This window comes from Dryobates pubescens, chromosome 22, assembly GCF_014839835.1.
Source record: "Dryobates pubescens isolate bDryPub1 chromosome 22, bDryPub1.pri, whole genome shotgun sequence".
NCBI lineage: Eukaryota > Metazoa > Chordata > Aves > Piciformes > Picidae > Dryobates > Dryobates pubescens.
In genome coordinates this window covers 11,722,411-11,742,087 of record NC_071633.1, presented here as the reverse complement: position 1 = coordinate 11,742,087, position 19,677 = coordinate 11,722,411, and the positions used below count along the sequence as shown (strand labels likewise).

Genomic DNA, 19,677 nt, shown 5'->3' with positions numbered 1-19,677 from the left:
AATAAGGCCCAGGGTTTAAGAAAATTCCTGACCCCAGTTCTGGTATTCACTCAGGACAGGACAGTCACTCTCATGGGGATTCAGTGTTCAGCACTGCAAACTTGGAGCACATTCTACAGGGTTGGAGCACATTCTACAGGGTCACTTCACTTCCCACTCACCTTTTCTTCATAAAACGTGCTGGAATTTGATATCAGTGAAACTTTTAAGTACTCAATCAGTTCAGTTGGTCAACTATTATGATGGTACTTGCAGGCACATACATGCACATATATATATAGTATCAAAAGATCAGTCTTTTCCTTATGAAAATATAGCTGACTCGTAGTTCTCTTTCTTTTCATGTTTAACCTTGCAGAATACAGTCTTCATGAACTGCAGCGTGGAGGCTGTCCTCTTTGCCATTCATTCTGCAGACTATCCTGGGAACTTTTTGTTCCTCACCTCTTCTGCCATTTTCTTTCATAAATTTAAAACGTACTCCTAGTCAAAGAAGAAAATTAGTACTTTATCAAATTTATCCTGTTAGTTCCCTTTGGCACAGTCAATTGCAGAGTTTTTGGAACCTTTTCCCCCAGGGTCCTCCACTCCTTTCCTACTGGTGTTTTGGTCACTTCCGTAATATGCCACCCTCACCTTGCACTAATTACTCCAGCATTTCCACAGCAGTTGTCTTTGATCTCCTTCCTTTCTTCTTTGACATTTTCTTTCTGAAAAACCATACCTGCAGGAACAGTCAATCTCCTTTGCTACACCAATGGCTTACAGATATGTTTCACTGCTTCTGGTGCACTTTTTCCTCTACAGAATACAAACTGCCACCCAGTCTTGGATATCTAAAAACCACCTTAAGATAAACTCTGCTAACAGAGTTCTTAACTGTACTGTCTCCTCAACAGCATTCTTTGTCATTCTCTGTGAACTACAGTATGGTCCTGGTGGCTACTTTGCCAGAGGACACCATCTTAAAGTCTGGCCTCTCTATAGGCCTTATTTCATGAGTCTTCCCATTTCACATTTCTTCTAGCACAAAAGATTTTGTTAAGGTCAGACAGAAGCAGACAGGAACAATATGATTCTACTCCTCTGACATCAGGTTGCAGAAACAGTTTTCCAAGAGTGCTGCTCTTACACATAATCCTTCTCTTGGTATATTCCCCACTCAGTTGCATCCCACCGAAACTGATTACAGTCTCAGCTCAGCATGCCCATATTTCTGCCTTGACTTTCCCCATAAGCAATTAAAAAAATAAATAATAATACTTAAAAACAATATGTGAGTAGCAGAGGCATACCTTGACATGCAGGTACACTTACAGTAACAGTCATAATCATTAGGGAAAACTTGAAATTTCAAGGAGCTGGTTTGTCAAATGCATCAGAGTCGTTACATTTTGTGTTACTGGCTACAGTCAACACAAAGGCTAACATGGTTCAAGGATGCAAGCAAGTACCTGAAATTAACAATTTTAAGACACTGTAAAATACATATTAACAGACAGCTTCTGTACCAGAAAGTGTATACCCTGAATACTTAAGGATAAAGTATAATTTGTTTCACCAAAAAAAAAAAAGTAATAGGGAGATAAATTGTCTAAGCAAACAAGGAACCATATTGATTTCAAGCTACATAAATATTTTAGACTCTTGAAATTGAAGTGACTCTTGAAATTTAAGGTGATGCATCAAAGGTATGAGATAGCTTGGAACATAAACTGGGGAGAGGTGGTGGCCAATCCAATAATCTAACCACAAGACAACTCTTTCTGTAATGAACAGAGTTGCAATACAAAAGCACACTTTATCCATGGAATATTCCAACCTTCCCGTGTCTTTGAACCTAGACAGATAACTAGGAAAAGTCTCAGCTCTGTTTGCAGACTGTTGAGGACAGACATCCTCTGTATTTAACTAGGAAGGCCTACTCCTTACTCAAGGAAAAATATGAATTTTAGAAATCACATATTCTTTCTGGATTCTGAGAAGTCCCTATGTATGAGTTCCTATACATAGTTTTATGCTCTCACACACATTTGCAGCATCATGTTAAAGAATAAAAACATTTTACTACACTATTTTTCAGGACAGGGTGTTCACAAGATCTGCAATACTGAAAAGCACCTTTTAGACTCCCAGTTCTGATTTGGCTTTCATTCTACAAAAAGTGCTAGATAGGCAACAGTCAATAAAGATAAACCTTTTCACACCAGTGGCAGTGGGTACAGCTAACAGATTAGCATCCAATTAATGCATGCAATCAAAATATCATCTACATAAAGTCTGCATTACTGATCAATACTGCAGTCATACCGCTAATAAACAATTCCTCTTCAGGTCCAAGATGAATACTGAAGAGTACAAAAAGCCTGTTTACTGCTAAACTCATCTTTATTTATGTAAGCATAAGTGTTAATATAGTAGATTTTTAAAATGATACTGTATTTGCATAATTTTTTGCCTTAATCACATTGCTTCCTTCTAGGTGTATTTATATACTTTGATTACACCATTTAAGTATATTCACATAAAAAAGAAAAGATTTAATCTATTCATGACTCTCCTCTCACCTCAAACTAACATTGCTAGCCATATTGTACTGTGGAAAAGCCACACACAACACAAATTTGTAGACTTTGGTGGCTGAAGTAGGCATCAATAATCATATAAAAAGTAAGAATAATGGTAACTCAATTTTACCAACTCTCCAGCATTACAGTTGTCATACCTGCTCAAGAACAGAAATCACTAATCTAGGTATTTGTCATAAGGTTGCTCGAATTAGAAAGCATTTCCAGGATCACAGTCACAGGGCCTCTTTCCACTTCTACCCCAGAGAGTAATGATAGCTCCATCTAATTCCAGAGAGCACACACTACCGGTTGTACATATGTTCCCACACACGCTCTTGGTGCACACAGACCTCTTAGAAGTGCTGGCTCCAGCTATTAATGAAACATACAGTCAACTCAATCTGATTGCCTTCACACTTATCTAGACAGAGAGCAGGGCATTGTTACAAATCAACAACTGAAAACCTAAGGCGAGTAATATTCTCCTCAAAGAGTAACTCACAATGAGAGCAATCAGCTATTGGAATCATCTCCCCAGGGCAGTGGTGGATCTCCTGACACTGGATGCTTTTAAGATTCATCTGGACAGGGTGCTGGGCCATCTTGTATAGACCCTGCTCTTGCCAAGAAAGGTTGGACCAGATTACCTTTAAGACCTCTTCTAACTTGTATTCTATGATTTGATACATTTGCCTTTTTTGTACTTAAGTGCCCCTGCTTGCAGAGCTTCACACAAACCTCTGTAAATAAGACGTCCATGGCAATCATACAAAACACATCTAACAGAATCACGATGGCAGCTTAACTCTCCATCAGTGTTCCTGTCATGGTAGACCCACGGTGGACCTGTAGCATGTTCTCTAAACTCCATTGGTCTCCCTAAATATGCTCATTAAACTCACTCTTAAAATAATAATATTGGAAAAGAATCATTGTCCTATTTTATAAATATCTGAAAAACATGCAATCAGTCCTTAAGGAACATTTGCACCATAAATGCTTTCTGAAAAGCATGAAGTGCACACACTCCTCCTGCTTCAAAGCAGCAATACAAAACCTTGTAGTGTTTATTCAAATAAAGTCACACATTATGGGCTTACTTCTCCCCACCTCCCTACCCAAACAATTGATGCTTTATCAGCTCTGCAATGTCTGATCTCTCTCCAAGTCAGACAGGAGATCAGAGGATTTAACCTGTTTTATCCTTAAAAAAAATTACGTGTATCTATGAATCACATTTAAACTGTGCTTAATAAAGTGCAGCTACTTATTGTAAAGCATGATAAGCTATAAAGAAAATAAAGAACTTCAGATCTTCTTGTCTCTGTTCTCTTCTAATGTTAAAAAAAAAATAAAAAAAGATATCAAATTCTGGAAGTCTACCAAATAGTTACATTTTATTATGAACACGTATGATTTAAGTACTGCCAATAAATCATACGTATTTAGTTATGGTTGACATTTATGATGTTACTTAAAGAATAAATGCCTCAACTTGAAATATGCACATGCCTTTAGGAAGTGAGACGAATATCAAAGGAAGCATTTAGGAACTTGCATAAGAACAAATATCTTCTACCCTCTAAACAGGTTAATGAAACCACATTTTCTGAGGTATTTGTACTGCAGACAAACGTGACAAAAAGAGAACGTTTACCATCCAGAAGGGAACAGAGAAAGTAACTTACTATTCGATGTTCCCTACCAACCGCCGCTGTTAGTACAGCATCTTAATATTTCTTTCATAGTATGCATTAGACAATTTGAAACGTATTGAATGAGTAGTTGCTGAAGCCTGTTACAGCATACCTGCATTTTAACCATTTAGGCAGAATCAATTACGGCTCTATTTTTATTGTGCAAGTGCAGAGAAAAAATTGCTCGAAAGCTACCCCACCGTTTCAGACTCACCTCCCTCAGCCCTATTTCGCAGTCAGTCACAGAAGCGCATTACAGAACACACGTCGAAGCAAAATTAGAAAATTTCATTTAGCATGCATGAGTTTCAGCCGCAACAGTGGTAGATGAGGGATTCTGCAGTGACAGACACTTCCCAGAAGCTGTTCACATGCACGTTTATTAAATACACCCCACCCCCCTTATTCTCCCTTCTATAACGGTCTGATAACTCCCTCGCAGCAGCCTGGGGCCAGTTCCACCAGCAGCACAACTCGATGCTCCTGCAGTTCACGTGCAAGGTCCCAAATAAAAACAAACTTCCCCCTCCCCCTTCCCTCCCACCCCGGTTGGGGGAGGGGGTTTGCGCTAAAAAAAAAAAAAAAAAAAAAAAAAAGGAAAAAAAGACTCACTGAAAAGTTTTCCGGGAGGTAGAAACCAACAGAGTTCCATTCAAGAAAACATGAGCGTTTCGGGCATCCCTCCAGACTCTACTGAACAGCTCTCTCTTCAGTCAAAAGTTTCTTAAATCCCATCAACCCGAGCTAACCGTTAAGTTACGTGGAGCGAAGAGGAGGGTTAGAGGGAGAGAAGCAAGATATACTAATCTGCAAGGCAGAAAGGCAGCTGCCACTCAAGCAATGGCAACATCTAATAAATAACATGCCTCAAAATCTAATAGTTTTTTAGCACTTGGCAATCATTTTGTCACTAGAAAGCGGGAAGGACCAGAAATGCCGAGCAACTGGAAAGCTGTGGTTTCTTTCTCTCGTGAAGTGTGCCAGAAGCAGAGGAAGATGGTGGGCTTTGGGGGGGGGAAAAAAAAAATCAAAATAACAAGGTAGCTGATAGCTGTGAAGATGTTTGGTTTGGGAGTTTGTTTTAATCAATAGGAACTGCTTTTTAATATTTAAAATCCAATGAAAAGCGAGCGAGCCTTCTGTCCTATCGCAAACACGTTAATATGATTGAGCTTCTATACAGACATAAAGGATTATATCGATTCTGGAGAACCGAGCTGAGAAACCCGCTAAGGGACTAACATTTTCCTCCATCCTACCAACAGGAGTTTGACAGAAGGCATTCAGCACAGACACATACAAGCAGTCAGGAAAAGCGAATGGCGCTCATTCCTCAGAAAGTTTCTCCCTCCAGTTTCGAGAAACCTACCTGCTCTCGGGAAATGCAAGGCAACGAGGGTCTCCTAAACATTTTGCAGCTGCCATAGTAGCTGGCCGAAGTTTCCCCTAAGGATACGCAGCTAGATCTCCTCCTGGGTCGGATCACAGGCACTTTTTCCTCCACGCCGGAGAGCCGTGGGTGGTGATGATGCTGGTGGTGCGGTCCTCGGCTCTGAGCCGAGAGGATGCCGTGCTCTCCACCACAGAGTGCCAGGAGGCAGCCTGCCACCCCCACCGAGCCGGCCAGCAGCGGTCTGAGGGCTTGGGGGAGAGAGTGAAGGCTGGTGAGAGACACCAGCCACACCAGGCTGGAGAAGACCAAGACGAGGAGGCTCCGGCGCAACTTCAGGGAGCTCTGCAGCAAGGTCAGCGCCGCCACCGAGCCCAGCACAGTCAGGAGCCTGCCCAGGACCACCTGCGGCTCGGCGAGGGGCTGGGGTTCTTCTCCTTGCCCCTCCGCGGGCAGCAGCCACTGAAATGCCAGGAAGTCCCCCAAGTAGCAGCACACGGGAAGCGTCAGAAGCCACCAGCGGGTCGTGCCGCTGCCGTGCTCCCCGCGCCTGCCGCCGGTCAGGTAGCAGGTGAGGAAGAAGAAGGCACAAGCGATGCTGAAGAGGGGACTGAGGCAACAAGACAGGCACAGCAAGGCGTGCAGCGGCCAGGGGCTCCGCCAGCTGCTCCCGTCCTGCTGGCCCCCGGCGCTGCCCCAGCCGTGAAAGGCCAGGAGCAAGAGGACAGCAGCGGCCAAGGCGCCGAGGCTGAACAGAGCCCGGGAGGAGGAGGAGACGGCGGTGGTGGTAGGGAACAGCAGCAGAGAGAGGAAGCTCTTCGGGGAGTCCTGCCTCAGAGGGGTCGCGCAGCTCTTCACGTAGCCGTTCCGTAGGGTCTCCGGGCTACCGCTGCCGCCGGGGAGCGCCGGGAGGGCAGCCGCCCCGCCGCCGTCCGGCTGCTGGCAGTGCTGCGGGGCTTTGCTAGGTCCGTGGTGGGAGGCGGCCGTGGCGGCCGCCTCTCTCTCTTCCCTCATGGTGGTCGGGGACGCGGGAGGACGAGGGAGAGGCGCGGGTCGCGCTAGCTCTGTCCCGGCCGCGCCTCCCTCATCTCCTCAGGAGAAAGGCGCCGGGCTGAGCCGCCGCTTCTCCTCCGCGGGCAGCGGCGTCTGCAGCATGGTGGGTAACGACGGGAAAAGAGAGAAAAGGTAAAAGTCTCGCTTGCTCGTTCGCTTTCCCCGACCAGATCCAGCGGCGGGGACTCGCTGTCGCCTCCCAGCGCCAGCCCGGCAGCAGCAGCCGCGGGCAAAGCCCCGGCGGGGGTGGGAGCGCGCCGAGGAACAGCCCCATCCGCCGGCCCGCCCGTCGCCGCCACCTCCCCCCCCCATCACGCCGCTGCGCACGGCGCGCGCGGAAGCCCCTGCGGCGGCACGCGCCCCGGGAGCGGCCGCGCGCTAACTGCCACGCGCTAACGGCCGCCCGGGAGCTGGGGGAGGCGCGCGCGCGCGCCGGCTTCTTCCCGCCGTCCCATGTCCGGGCGCTGCCTGCCCTGAGGCGACCTGCGGGCCCGGACTCGGGCCCAGCCTCCGCGCTGCCCGTGGGTACCGAACGGGTTCTTCTAAAAGTACATACATGCCACCCGGCCCCGCGGGGTAGCGCGTAGGGAGCGGGCCGGGCGCCCGGGAGCCCCGAGCGGCCGCGCATCCGCCTCGGCACCGGGCCGCGGCGGAGGACAGAGACGTTGGTCAAGCGACTGAGGACAGAAACGCTGAGCTGTTGTAACTTTTTTCTTTATCTTGTGGTTTTGTTCTGAGATACCCCGGAAAAGTTCGCAGTACGGGATGTTAAAGCACCCGCAGGGTACCGAAGTACTCTCCCTTTAAGGATTGTCCCTCTGTTTTTGTTTGTTTATTTGTTAAACAACCGAAATGTAAGTACAGATTAGAGTAATTTTCTACACTTGTTTCCCCCCAGTCTTTGTTAATTAAATTACAGATTAGGCCGTATTGCTAGACCAGGTTTGGTTATTTGCACGGCTAATCCCTTTGGAATGGATCAAAATAATCATTTTGGACCAGACTACTAGAAGCGTTCAGGCTGCTGTCAGGGAAAATGGGCAGCTAATGGGATTTTGAGCCTCCGCTCATTCATCCTGTTTGTTTGTTTCTGGAAGACTAACTGGTTTTGAATCACAGTTACAACTGTGCATCTTTACCTCATTCATGTAAATAAACACCCTTTAAACCACGTTGCCGCATAATACTATACTTTACTTGGTTTAGAAATCAGATCAGGTAAGTCGGCGATTGACCCTTTTCCTGGCTTATTGACAAGGAATTCCTGAAATGTCTCGGTGCCATTGTTTGTAATTTGCCATCTTTGAGTTGCCCCGGAGTAGCCGCTGTCCCGGGGAAGCTGAGGTGCAGCCGGGAGATTAGCACTGAGAAGGGCCTGAAAGCTGGCAGCACGTAGGAATCGCCTAGCCTGGCTACAGGTAGAAAGTACAACGCGCGGTACAGACAATTGCTGTACGTAAGAAGATGGAAATAAATAATGACTTGTTTTTCCAAGAGCACATTAAATTGATGGAATTTTAATATGGTCACATGCCGTCTGTTAGGAATACTCCTTGCTTAAGACAAAAAAGAAATTCTGCCCTGACTCAGCACACTTGATACCAACATGAGGGTACCAGAATCCACGTTTAAAAGTTTTCAAAAGAAAAAATACGAAGTTCTCTCAGGGATTCTATTCTTACATTTACTTCTACTCATGATGTCAGTGGGACCACAATCAAGTGTATGGAATGCATTTATTTATCTTTCAAATTCTTGAATTCAGATATAAATAAATGCCTTCTAGAGATAATTAGTGTCATCTTCATTAAAGTGCATTTAGGCTTTTGGTGTCTGCAGCATACTGTAGGAAGAGGTCTTTGCTCAATACAACCCGACTCTGCACTGTGTGAAATGTGGGGGTTTGTAAGTTTCCTATCTGTTTTACTCCTTTTGGTAGAAACAATGATCAGTCGCTCTCTAGCCACCTTCTCTCTTCAACTCATGATTGAAGTCTTGTATTTTCCAAGCTGAAGAGTTTTAGTCTTTTTTTTTTTTCTTTTTGAGCACTACTGTGTGCTTTTGGAGATAAGGAGTCCAGGACCTACACACAGGATTCAAGACATAAGAGCAGTCAAAATAATGGTTTTCATCTCAGTTTTCAGTTCTTTCCCTATAATTCCTGTCGTTTATTTGTTTTGCTTTGTGAGAGAGGTGAGAAGGCCGATAAACTGAGCATTGGCAAATGTTCTGTTGAACACTGAATAAAACATTGTTTTAATAGCATCATCTATATAGATCCCAGGATCTATTTTCTGATTGTTAACATTGAAATCCACTAGATAGTTTTATAGGATAATATTTTTTTCTGTGCTTACATTATGGTTGTCCACTAAATTTCACCTGCTCATGCACTCAGGGTTGTGAGGCTGTATGCAGATTTCCTCAGCTAGCTCTATTTTTTGCTACTCTCAGGAATTCAGTATCAACAACATACTTCACCACCTTACTATTTATTTGGTTTCAGATCATGTATCATTAATTTATTATTTTTTTATTTCAGTGGCATGTCTGTGCAAAAACACCCTAAAGAAATGTATGCACAAGTCATTCCAAAATGTAATGGGAATATAGTTGTTCTTTAGTAGCATCTCTGTTGTCTGACATTACTCTTCCTAATATATTCGAGAGCCCTGCCTTGAGGGCTTTACAATCTCATCATGAACACATTTTCTGTAAAGAAAAATTGGTTTGAGTAGTTCAGCATCTATCATAAATAAAATTATCCTTGTGACAGTAATTTTTTGGACTAAAGAAATACCTTTTCTTTTATTCTTCCTTAAACCAATACAGTGGAATGTCAAGTGTTTTATTCTAAAATGGGATGAAGAAATTAATTTCAGTGGTAATTTTCCAGTTTCACTAATAAAAGAAGACAGGTAGTTTAGTGATTTTGGTTGATTCTTAAGGTGCCATATGGTCAGATACCTGCACTTAGCTAACAGTGGCTGTTTATATTAGAGCCTTGGCCTACAAACGTCTTCAGTTTCTGTTGATAAGTTTCTATATAAAAATTTGGCTGTAATATTTCAGATTGTTTCCATTGCTTGCTCTCTGTTCCAAAACAGAGTAACTAGAAAGAACAGAGAATATAACTATGACTCTTCACTCAAGCCTGTAATCTTGGCGTCTTCTTAGGCCCGTTTCTTTCCTTTGATCCACATGACCAGAACATGTCTAAGTCTTACCACATCCACTTGAATATTTCTAAATATTAATCATTCCCTTCTGTTTGCATGGCTCAATTTTTAAATTATTTTCTGTGAATACCATGGCTATTGTGTGCCCTAAAAACTTGGTTTGCAAAGGGATCAGCTCTCCTCAGGAACACGGGTTTTCACCTTGAAGTACCTTTGCTGTCTCCTATTCTTCAGGCACATCAGATGTTTGTATATTTGCTTATTCCTTACTAATCTAATCCTGTTATTGCAATCAGTTTCTCACCATGGGGGCAACTTTTGCATCTGTTTAATAATTTTGGACACAGTTGCCCACCTCTTCAGAAAACCATTTTGTGCTTTCTCTTGTGGCAACAACAATCTAGGAAGTCCTCTTTAGGGATTGTCTTTAATTCTTCCATACTGTATTAATCAAAGCAATAACAATCAGATTTAATTATTAATATATGTTGCCCTTTTCGCATGGGGAGAGAGATTGGCAGTATGGTGCCTGTCTTGGAAACTTTCACAGGGTAACATTTTGGGATGCTATGACATATGTCAGTGCTTTCTAGATTCTCCAATTTGTGTATTTCTGTGACAAAATCTTCTCAGATGTGGTTGACAACTTTCTCAAGGACAGAACTTTATCTTGGCCAAAGTGCGTATGTTCTGTTAGAGATTCATTTTTAATAATAGACTTAGATGTAATCAAGTTCTTTAAACAAAGTATCCTTTGAAATTGGAAACAAAAGAAATGTAAACCAGCTACGTGGTTAAATAGCTTGGCTTTCTAATCATAACCTAGGATCATTTGCGTAAAAATTCTTGTGTGTGATTGAAGAATGGGTAAATTGATTCCTTGTCCAGGGAACAATATTCTACTGCTGATGTAGTGAGAAGCCTCTGTAAAACCAGGAAAAAAGTGTGCACAGAGGACATCTCTTGTGTTGGAGCCCCTGAGTTACTAACTTGCTTCATTTGCTGCTTTGCTTTCATTCGCATCCACAAGGAAGCTACCATGGTTTTCATTACTTTTTCTCTATTACAGTTTTAGAAATTAATTGTAGTTTAATATAAAGACTGTTAAGAGGATGCAGGCAGTAACTGTATATCTCAACTTTGTTGGTACTTTTGTATCAGACACTTGAATTAATAAAGAAATGGCATTGTTACAGCCATCATCAGTTAGCAAAAAAACCAACAAATGAAATATTCCATCTCCAGGAAAACTTGTACAAGAGAGGCTTACTTGGGGAAATCAAAAGTCTTAAACTTGAATTAATGTTTGGAGAAACACCAGCATTGTCTTACCTTTCTATGTTTGTATTGTGGCAAACACTGTGGCTGCTTTGTTTGGTAAACTAAACATTTTCTGGAGCTAGGAGTAGAGCTACTTGGGTGAGCTCATGTGTATCTGTGTGTAATGAGCTATCCTTCAAAAGCAGGCTAGGATATCTACTGCATAGGTGTTTTTAGCATCAAAGGCCTAGAGAGATCTGTGGTGGTACATAGGCAACCAGACATAATAGAAACAAGTGACTGAAGGATACTGAGATGTAGTTACTAAAGGAATTAAAAACCAGGTAAGAGGCTTCTTGTGCAGGTGCATTCACTATGAATGATGTCAGTATACTGCAGTAAGGTGCTGTTAATGTATTTGTCATGTTTAAGAATGGGAGAGATCCAGTTGCAATCCACATTAAGCAAAGCTGTCAAAGGTAAGTCACAGTATTTTGATCTCTATCACATGGAAGCAAAGACCAAGTTACTACAATCTGCATCTTTTAGTTTATATTGTCAAAAACTCATACATGGCAAAGAAAACAGGAAAGGAATAGTGGAAAGTTGTTCCATGTATAGAGTCTCTCGTGGATATGATGTTTGTAATTTTAAAAAGCATGGATGACAGCACTAGAAAAATGGAGCTGCTATGATATGCCATTTTCAGATTTCCCATTTCTATAAAGGTGTGGCTCAGCAGCAATGAACTTCAAGGAACAAACAGCATTTAAACACTAACTCTTTAGATACTGGAAGGACACATCTTCACCTGGTGTCTAGATTATTTTTTTCCTAGTGCCCAAATTTTCATTATTTTGAAGAGAAGCAGTAGCATACTGGCTCTTGATACCTTACCCAGATGCTTCTACTACTGTATTTTTAAAATCTAAGCAGTCAGCCTACTCATCTCAACAAACCTGAACTCCTAAATGGTCCAACATGTGCATCTCTAGATAAGCCTGTAATTATGTGCACCTCAGCAGCTGAAATTTGTTCTGATCATACCCTAGCTCTGACTTCAGAGGTGAAATTGTCAATATATGATGTTTTTTAGTGTTTTGTGAGCAGAATCTATTGAAGCTGATGTGATTTCAATAGTCAGGCCATGTATAATTTGCATATGCATTCAAATAACATTAGTAATCTCATACTTCATCTTAGCTTTATGGAAAGTGTGAATGGAATAGTGGGTTTTTTAAACATTGTTTTAATGCAATATATCATGTATAAATTAAAAAAAAATACTTGAGAAGTTGTTCAGAAATTATTCATTTAAATAAATGAGGATATCTCTGGATTATTTTTTTTTTCCCCAAGTACCATGAATTTGGATACTTACTTACTAATAAAATATCATGATAATAGTCTGTCAAATTAACCAAATAGCTGCCAAAATTGTAGCTTTAACATATTAGAGAAGTGTGTAATTGCATAAGGTACAGCTTTTTTGACATGAGTTTAATTGGAGAATTGCAGGATAGTTTTTTGGTTGGTTGGTTGGTTTTTTACAATAAAAATACAGGCATTTCCCAATTGTTGTTGGGTTTTTTTGGTTTTTTGTTTCCAGATTTCACTTTTTCAAAGCCGGTTATTCAAGTACAATTTGTCTTCTATGGTATAAGCAACACTGAAGATTAATAATACACCAGAAAATAGGTGCCTTTCTTCATATGTAGCATCTCCATAAAAAGTTTGCTTTATGCTGAATCATGTTTTATTATAAAATCTACACCTTCTATGAAACAGCATTAAGCTTAAGAACATGTACTAATATTTTGATGCAATTCAGTCCTTAACTTGCTAATTGAAATTTCTGTCTTGAATTGAAATAGAGGCATTTTATGGGCTCTACTCATTAATACTGCTAAAGATTAAATCTAACTAGGGAGCTGCTTTGGTTTTTCAGAGAAGTTTAAGTCAGACATATGAGCAGCAGATGCATAAATATATTCTGAAAAAGATCAAAATCAGACCAAGGCAGGTCATTCATATTGGAGGGAGAGGAGGAAAAAAGTGAGCTGTGTCATTCAGTCTTCTACTGTCATTTCCATGTATTTCAGATACCCATTTTATTGACCCTAAATCATTAAGACAGGTCCTTGTTAATTAACATTAATTTAAATTCTGTTACATTGATAAAATTATATTATATTGTCAGCAGACATTAAACAAACCAGTAAAGAAATTGTGCTGAGTTATACCTCTTCAGGGTCTGGCCTGTGTTTCAGCAGATGCTTGAGTATAAGCTCGACTATTTTGTTTGGCTGTATTATTTTATTCAGTTATATGCATGAAACCCTTACAGGCCTTAATGTACTCAGAAGTTCATCGTACTTAGTTCTATCTTATAGCAAGTATTGTAGAAGCTTGGGTCCAGAAGAAAATAGCATTAGCATACTATTTTTTTGTTCAAAATGAAATAAAACTGAAACCATTGCCTTGAAGTATCAGGCTGCAGATGTTTTAATAATAGTGCTTTGACAGGAAATACCTTTTGCATAAAACTAAAATATCTAGAATATTAATCCTTCAAAGATTATCATAAGCTATTATATTTCATTGTCTTGACTTCTGAAATGTTTGGAGACTAATTTGGGTATAGCATTCAAAGTAATGACGGTCTAGTAAGACAGTCTGATGTAAATAAACCTCCAACCCAAAATATATAAATCTAACTGTACCCCTCAAAGAGAATTCTGTGATTGTGACTCAGTAACTTTTTTTTTTTCCTGGAGATTCAATTTAAGATTAACAACATAGGAAAATTATGCAGTTAAGCTAATTAACTTATTAATGGGGAAGTATTTTGTCATTCTAACCACAGAAGGAATTAATCTGAGTGAAAAGGCAGACAGGAATAAAATGTGGTGGGAGACAGAAATCGTCTGCTTTTAAAATTATAAATTTACGTGGTTTATGTCTATCCTCTACAACCCAAGCACAATACCAGCATTTCTTAGGTTAATTTTATTGTTATTAATTGTTAAGACCAAGTTGTTCATCATGCATAACCCGAGCTTTCTATGTTGTCCAAGAGTCACGACACACAAAGTGTTCTGATTTCAGTAATCTTTCCTATTTAAGTTTGCTTATTCAGCTAAAAGTTACATTTCAACCTCATATAATGCAACAGGCCTGCATTCACAATCAATGCTGCATTCAGTGGCAGGGATTTATCAGCCTACTCTTAGCATCTCTGCTGATGCTCCAGCTCTCTTTCACGGCTTGCAGCCTGTTGAAAGCAGTATTCATTGGTTGCTGAGGGCTTCAGACAACTCAGAGCCTTGAATTTACCACCTCAGAAACTGCACACCCGCTAAAGACTTGAAGTGGTTTTGTAACTCTGATGGGTTTGCTGCTTTTGTCTCCTCTATGTGGTATTATGATACACCATGTTTATTTACAAACATTGCAGGATTGTATTCAGTTGTCAAAGGCAAACAAAGGTAGGTAATGCTGACGGCAGTTTCACAAGATCGAGTAACAGATAAGCGGCTTGGTCTTTTAGCTCAGCTATTTTTGTGCTCAAAACCAGCACTTACTACCTTTAGGCAGGATTTTACAGTAAGAGGAGGAACAACTGGATGTGAAAATTAAGTTTTCCCAAAATGTTATTTTTGTCAGGTGATATTCTTTATGAGTAAGGATAGGACCTTTTAGAAAATACTGCTAATTTTTGAGGGGTTTACCCAAGCAACAAGGATTAGTCCATTGTAAAAAGCCTCTCTCCCTATAGTTAATGACATGTCTGAATTGACTACCTAAGCAAAAATGAGGATATGCTATGGAAATTTTACAAATTCTGAATTTATATAATGCAAGTGTACTAGTTTCACTTGATTAAATTTTATGTGCTTATTTATAGCTAAAATGTGTCCAGCACACTGGAGTACAAAGTAATGATGTAGAAACAATCAGCCATGTGCACCTGTTTAATGTTAGAGTTTTCTTGACCTGCAATAACATAAGAACACATTTAGAAGGTCCTTTGGTTGCTTTGGAGTTCTTATGTTTGAATTAACAACAACCCTAGAGAAAGTACTTTAAAAAGAGAATGAACTGGACACAGCAATAAGTTTTACCAGAGCCAGTTAATGAAACCCACAAGTTTACATTGTGATATCTTTGCACTTATGCTCATTAGTAATAACCAGGTAGCAATGACATTTAGTATAACAAACTCACTCTATCCGTGAAGAAATACATTTACTTTACATCATTAACTCATTTGTCATATACCATTTCATAATGATTCCAGTTGTGATTGTTTAATTTATGTAATATTTATGGAACCATGAAAAAAATCTTAAGGTTTTTTTTGAGACCTGAAAGATCTGTCTAGTTAACCTTGATGGAACTTTAATTGCAATTGGAAAACATGTTATATCAATTGCAAGTTACATGCAACACATGTATCTTATTTTGTTATACCTATTGGCATAACATTGACCATGATCTGAGTACCAAAGGTTTTTATTTACTTGGCCTTTGATGCTCTTTCAAGAGGAACCGATATCATATAATACATTTCACTGATACAGTATTCACTAGCACTGATCTACAGCAAACTGCAGTGCTGTGTTTACTCAATTACTCATATTGCTGTATTTAAACCATGTTCTTCATTAGAATTAGAATGTTTATTAAGTGTGAAAATTATGCCAATATACTGCTGGAGAAAAAAGCATGGTGAACAAACAGTACAATTAGTAAATGAAGTGAACAGGTACCTGTATTACCCTTCATTATTGTTTACTTGCTGACTTGTAAAATCTGCTGATTTGTAATCTGTTGCTTTGTGGCTGCTGCCAATTACAAAAACTCTAAAATTCATACTAATTACTGCCTAGTGCCAATGTGTGCTTGGTAATGGTATGAAAGTTTGTGATTCCTGTCCGCTTCGGGTTTTAGTACTTAATTACTGTAAGGCTTATTTCGGTGCAGTAGTTTCCTAAATGTAGGTCTGCTGGATACACGCAGCCTTTGGGACTTAAAAACATTGCACACTGCTTTCATTATCTGATATATAAAAATTACCAGAAAAGCTATGTACCAGAGGGTTAGCCAAATACCAAAGAAGCTGAGTGACGTACTTTAACTCAAGTTGCTTACCTCATGTATTCAAATTGCTGCTGTTAATTCTGAGGCACTTTAATATTTACCTCAGGCACTTTTGTATTAAAATGTGAACATCAGATGTCAGGCAGTATTGTTAAAGCTTGGATTTAAACAAGATTTTTCAGGTTTAGCCTTGATTACTTATTGAGAAGTTACTTAAATAGCCCTGTGTGTTAAAATATTACATACTTGGCATGTTTTATTTCTTGCATGCTGAAAGTGAGGAATCTATCCTTTACACATTAATTTATTTTTGCTAATGACAAAATTACTTGCAGAAATTTGACTTTCATGAACCTTAACCAATAGAATCAGGTATTTTCCATATATTGTGAATTATGTAATGACTGAACATAATTCATCAGTGGAAATGTAAATTTTTAGACATGGAATGCAAACAATAGAGTTTTGAGAGGTGCTTTGATCTTGGCAACTATTTCTTATCTCAGATAATCATTCCCATTGCTTTGGCAGCCACATTCCTGGGCAACTTTGTCCTTCTGCCCAGTGCAATCATCAGCACTATCTTGAGAAGTACTTGTTACTTAGGTTTATGGGTTCTTCAGGATGAAGTAGCATCAAAATGGATTATCATCCTATCAGCACAACTAGAGAATTGCTTGTGAACACCCTGTTTCAGACAGGATGGGAAAGAGCTGTACTCTAGACAAAGACAAAGCCTCATACCTGGGACCTTCTGATTCCTGTGCATGACCTTACTAGGGAGTCAGCTCCATGACCATTGCGGCAATTGCAGAAGCTTGTCAGACCTGCAGCATCACACTACCTGTTTTCCAGAGAGCCCTAATGCAGTCTGCTTTCATATTATTATGTTCTTAAGGAAAAGATCTTCCTGTGGTCTAGATCCTCACCTCCCCACAGTGCTTCCAAGTAGACTTCCCAAGTCTACTTTTCTAAGACCTCCTGAGTTACTTGTGTTCCATAGGAGACTGGACTTTTCAGCCTCACTTCAGTTCCACATTTGGAACTACCTTCTGTGCTTCTCAAACTATACCCACAAGATCTTTGACCATCTGGTGACCTTTATCAGATTACTGCCCAAAGATTTTTTCCAGAAGTTTGACACTCCAATTATGGAGGGTCATATGTCACGTAGAACATCCTGCAAGCCTCACTTGACACAGCAGGGACAGCAGTCTGTGCTTTCACCTTCTCCTTGTTTCCCAAGCAATTTCTTTAGCTTCTGTGTTTCCAGGGAGAAAAACAATTGTAAAAGAAAGAGATTCTTTAGCATCCATTCCAAAGGAGTGCTATGGACCACAAATGGGGGTGAGCTGGAACATCATACCACAAGCAAGCAAAAGTGGTAGGAAATATCTTACTCTTCTACTGGTTGTTTAGTGAAGTGTTTAACCTTTTTTCTTTTTTCTTTTTTTTAAAGTATGGACTTCTTGCATCTGAGTCTAAGGAACATTAGTATTAGAACATTCCTCTAATTGCCTATTCTTCTGGTCTGTGTAACAGATGTTTGCTTTCTTGGCTAGAAGTTGTCCTTGGGTGACTTGAGATCGGAAGGAGGTATGCTTTCCTCCCCAGAAGTATAGTATATCAGGTATCAGACATTTCTGCTAGCAATCTTCCTGGGTTCTTGAATGAGCTGCAAAAAAAATAGGTCATTTGAAGCATCTGTATCACAAGCAGGAAGTCCATGACAATGTGGAGATTTTTCTACAAGAATGTGGTTAACCAAGACCTATGCATCCCATGGACGTGGACAGGAAATGTTCTTTTTACTCCAGAGCATCTTACAGACCCTTTTGTAATCAGCTATTGAAGGACAGTGATGTACTCATGTCAGCCATGCACGAGCTTTCTTCAGAGCTGTTTTGAAAGATGAAATGGGCAATGATCATTCTGACAGCTAAACATAGGCCAAAGAGGATAAACATAAGGCAGATGTGACATCATTTAAATTTTTCTGTTGTACTTCTCTGTTCAACTTCATTATTAACTTTTTTTTAATGGCCAGTGAAATTTTTTCCCTTTAAAGAAATATTCTAATTAATAGAAGAACAAATAAAAGGCAAATTTTTATGGCCAAGTAGACTTATATTTGGCAAGTGATACACAGAAAAGCCAATTTTCCTTTCCTTGGCCTCATTGTCTGCAGTTCTGATTTATTTCCTGGATGATGCTGGGTTCCTTTCTCAGCTCAATCTATTTGACAGCTGTTTCAGCACTGCACTTCCAGTCTGGTGGCTTCTTTGTTTCTGTTGATACCACATAATTCTATCTTGATGGATTTGTTAATATTTTTCCTCCTTTATGAACTAGTTTTCAATCAGGATTTGAATATCATAGTTGTTTCCACTGTTTCTGAACGCTTTTTGCATGGTCAGAAATGGTACTTGAGCACTGAAGTGTTTGTGAATGTTCATCACAGGCCCTTCATAAGTTACACTGATCTTGGAAAGAGGTGTGTATTAAAGAAAATATCTGGAAGCAGATCACATGCAAAGCTCTGCATATATTAAAGTTAAAGAAAAGACCTCAAAATGGTGCTATGTGGATGTGCAGCAGTGCAGCTTAAGAAATGGCATTTCCTGAGCTGAGAAACTTTCGATGAAATTCACATTCGCTTCACTTTGTTGAAGTCATTGTATAATGAGTTCATCCCTGGCTGGAAACCAGAGAAAGTTGGTGAATTTGATATCAGTGCTCACAAGTCTCTTAAAGGAGAGGTAAACCACTCCTAAGCAATGAAGTACTGCTATCATTTTACTTGTATGCTACAATTGCACAACGCTGTTATTAAAAGCTTTTGTAAAAATAGAAATCTGCATAGTAAAGTTGTTATTTTGTCAATTCCTGTTATATTTTTTAATTTCCTCCCTCCTCTGTGGCTAATCAGATTTGGGCCAACAGGCAGAAGACCATTCACAAATATGTTGCCGCAGGCTGACATCCAGCATCAAGATTAATCCTCTGAATTCACAAGGCAAACGCTAGGGTGTGAAATTCAGGTATATACATGGTTACCCACCAGTTTTCAATAAAAAACAGCAATAAACCATATTTTATATATTTTCATAACTGGATTTAAATTTGACAGTAACAGCCACACGCTCAAGATCTAAATAAAACTGAAGTCAGTGGAGAAAACAAAGTATTATTGATGATGATGTAAAGGTTGTAATTCAGAAAGCTCACGTTGAATATACACTGAAGGAAAATTTAATGAGTCTGATTTGGATTAGAAATATATATCAGTACCACATCAGGAGAAAGCTACATGAGGAAAGGGCAAGACATACACCTGGGTGAAGACTGGTAATTATTGATAAGGAAGCAGTATCAGAGTAGACCTCAAATTACAGTGTTGGGTTTTTAATGAGATCCTAAACAAA

General features: G+C 40.1%; 1 protein-coding gene across 1 annotated transcript in view; it reads right to left on the bottom strand.

Annotated features, from left to right (window-relative positions):
- Positions 1 to 7,098, bottom strand: part of PDE3B (phosphodiesterase 3B) — a 76,132-nt gene extending 69,034 nt beyond the window's left edge. Inside the window, exon 1 of the mRNA XM_009905170.2 lies at positions 5,637 to 7,098. Coding sequence (XP_009903472.2) covers positions 5,637 to 6,671 — 1,035 coding nt within the window. The 5' untranslated portion in view covers positions 6,672 to 7,098. The remainder of the gene's footprint in view (positions 1 to 5,636) is intronic.
- Positions 7,099 to 19,677: the final 12,579 nt, after the last annotated feature.